Consider the following 2,225-nt stretch of genomic DNA (forward strand, 5'->3'; position numbering starts at 1 on the left):
GTGGCATGTGTATGTGTGCTACGTGTTACCTACACAGTCATAGCGACTTGACAATAGCACAAAGCATTTTGTTTTATTTCACATGGCCGATATTTATTTTTCTGTTCAGCGCATTGATCAGACAAACCAACGTCTACGCACACCTATTAAAATAACAAACTTTCCGTAAAGAATTTGTCCATGCATTATTTGATTGCGATGAAAATGTATCACGCCTCATGAATCTACAATCTTTGACAATTTGTATTCGTTGTAATTCATTATTTTTGATAAATGATTAAAAAAGTCACGTGCAGTAACCCTTAGTGGCATTATAGGGCAAATCATACACTCATATTCCAATATAATCATCATGTCTAGTGACTTCGTCAGCAACTAGATTATAGCTGTTATAGCTGCTTTGCAATTTTAGAATATCCTTTTTTTATTGGTAGGTTTTAATGTAAATGATAAAAATAAAATAAAAGACGAAAATTATGAAAACCATGCTCTGAAGCACCGTGACTGGCCACGTGATAATATAGGTACTACATAAAATACTAACAATACAAATTATGTCCTCTAATATATATCATTTGCTGAAAACGATATTTCCGTGACATCCTAATACGTCGAATAGGCGATGGATTGGTCTTCATATTGATTTGGATGTACAAAGTATGTCATTTATAGAGATGACGAATAATAGATAACAACAGTAGTCGTCATACGGACGTCAAACTATAATTACGACTATTGAATGAATTTTGGTACCGCTTTCCTCGCTTACCACCAAACGCTAGAAGAAAAGCTCTCCTCTGATTTCGACTTGGTAGGTTGTAGATAAACGGGTTCACAGCAAAATTAATGATCATCATCAATGGGGAAATGACAGCAAAACACATTGTCATCTCTACAGGAACCCTCATAGAGGTTACCAGCATAAACGGGGCGTATATAAGCATACATATTTGTGGCAAAATGCATATAAAAAACACCACAAGTACCAATGTGCAAACGAGTAAAACCTGTTTCTCACGGCGCCATTTTGATCGAGAATGCGCTTTTTCTAAGATAATATCAGCTGTCATCAGTCGGCGTGCGATGAATCCGTAAAGTACACCGATGCAAATTAACGGAATGACAGCGAACGCGAGAAACAGAAACAAAGTTATCTTTGCTGTATTTGTATTGTTTATTGGAGATAGCGTAAGAGGAAGATACTCACAAAGTCCGAGGCACATACCGAGTATCCACGCTAACACTGTTAAATTACACATACGTCGCTTTCCTTGGATTCTGGATGCTTTGAGAGGATGACAAATAGCAATGTAGCGGTCAATTGTGATGAGAAGAACAGTGAATATAGAAGTAAACGTGGCGATATCCATGAATAGAACGCGTAAATAAACTACCATCACAATGTGTGTTGCTCCGAGTGCGTTCAGCAATGGGAACAAGAGAAAACCGAAAAGACATAACAGATCTGTACACGCTAGGTTGATGATGAAATAATTTGGCAATGTGCGCATTGATTTAACTCTTGCCACTACAAATATGAAGAGCGCGTTACCGATAAATCCTAGAAGTGCTATCGTAATGACTGCATACATAAGAGGCTCTTGTTCTACTTGACACACTGAAGGTATGCCAGAGTAAGTCCAGTTAATATTGAAACCTACATTTGGACTGCTCATCCTGGTGCAACTTGAACAGTTTTCGTTTTCGTACACAACGTAGCTCATGGTGCTGCTAGACACGGCGGTATACAAGAAGCTCACTCTTGTTATTATATCCGTTGGTTGTACTGTCAATAACTGTGGTTTAGGCTATTTAGGCTAATGTCTATTAGTCGACTGTGCTGTAATGAAGGGTCTGCGATAGGTGAAATTAGACATGAATTTTAGAATATCCTTCCTGCTGAAATAGTATAGGTGAATAATGTAGATGATTTGAAAACAATCAAATAAGAGACGAACGTCATGAAAAACAACTCGGCTCTTGATCACTGGCAATGATCACATGATATGATATTCATTCCATCTTATGAACTCAGACAGGGATTGGCTATTCATTTCAGGCATTACATTGTGCTGCACAGACATATTGTGAGCGAATTGTACATAGAGTGTTTTTCTAATCAATACCATAGTATACCTGGCCGGTCGACTTTCCATTTATACTCAATTTTGTCTACTTTCTCAATATTGAATTTTATTTTATTTTATTTTATTATAATTTGAACA

The 2,225-nt window shown here is 37.0% G+C and overlaps 1 protein-coding gene across 1 annotated transcript; it reads right to left on the reverse strand.

The window, feature by feature from the left end:
* Positions 1 to 704: 704 nt before the first annotated feature.
* Positions 705 to 1,676, reverse strand: LOC102801508 (mu-type opioid receptor-like). The gene has a single exon (XM_006812274.1). It carries the CDS (start codon positions 1,674 to 1,676, stop codon positions 705 to 707), a length of 972 nt encoding a protein of 323 aa, XP_006812337.1.
* Positions 1,677 to 2,225: the final 549 nt, after the last annotated feature.

Source organism: Saccoglossus kowalevskii, chromosome 3, assembly GCF_978046115.1.
Source record: "Saccoglossus kowalevskii chromosome 3, keSacKowa6.1, whole genome shotgun sequence".
Taxonomy (NCBI): Eukaryota; Metazoa; Hemichordata; class Enteropneusta; family Harrimaniidae; genus Saccoglossus; species Saccoglossus kowalevskii.

Coding starts and splice junctions, on each gene's coding strand:
- LOC102801508 (XM_006812274.1), bottom strand. CDS start 1,676: ATGAGCAGTCCAAATGTAGGTTTCAATATTAACTGGACTTACTCTGGC.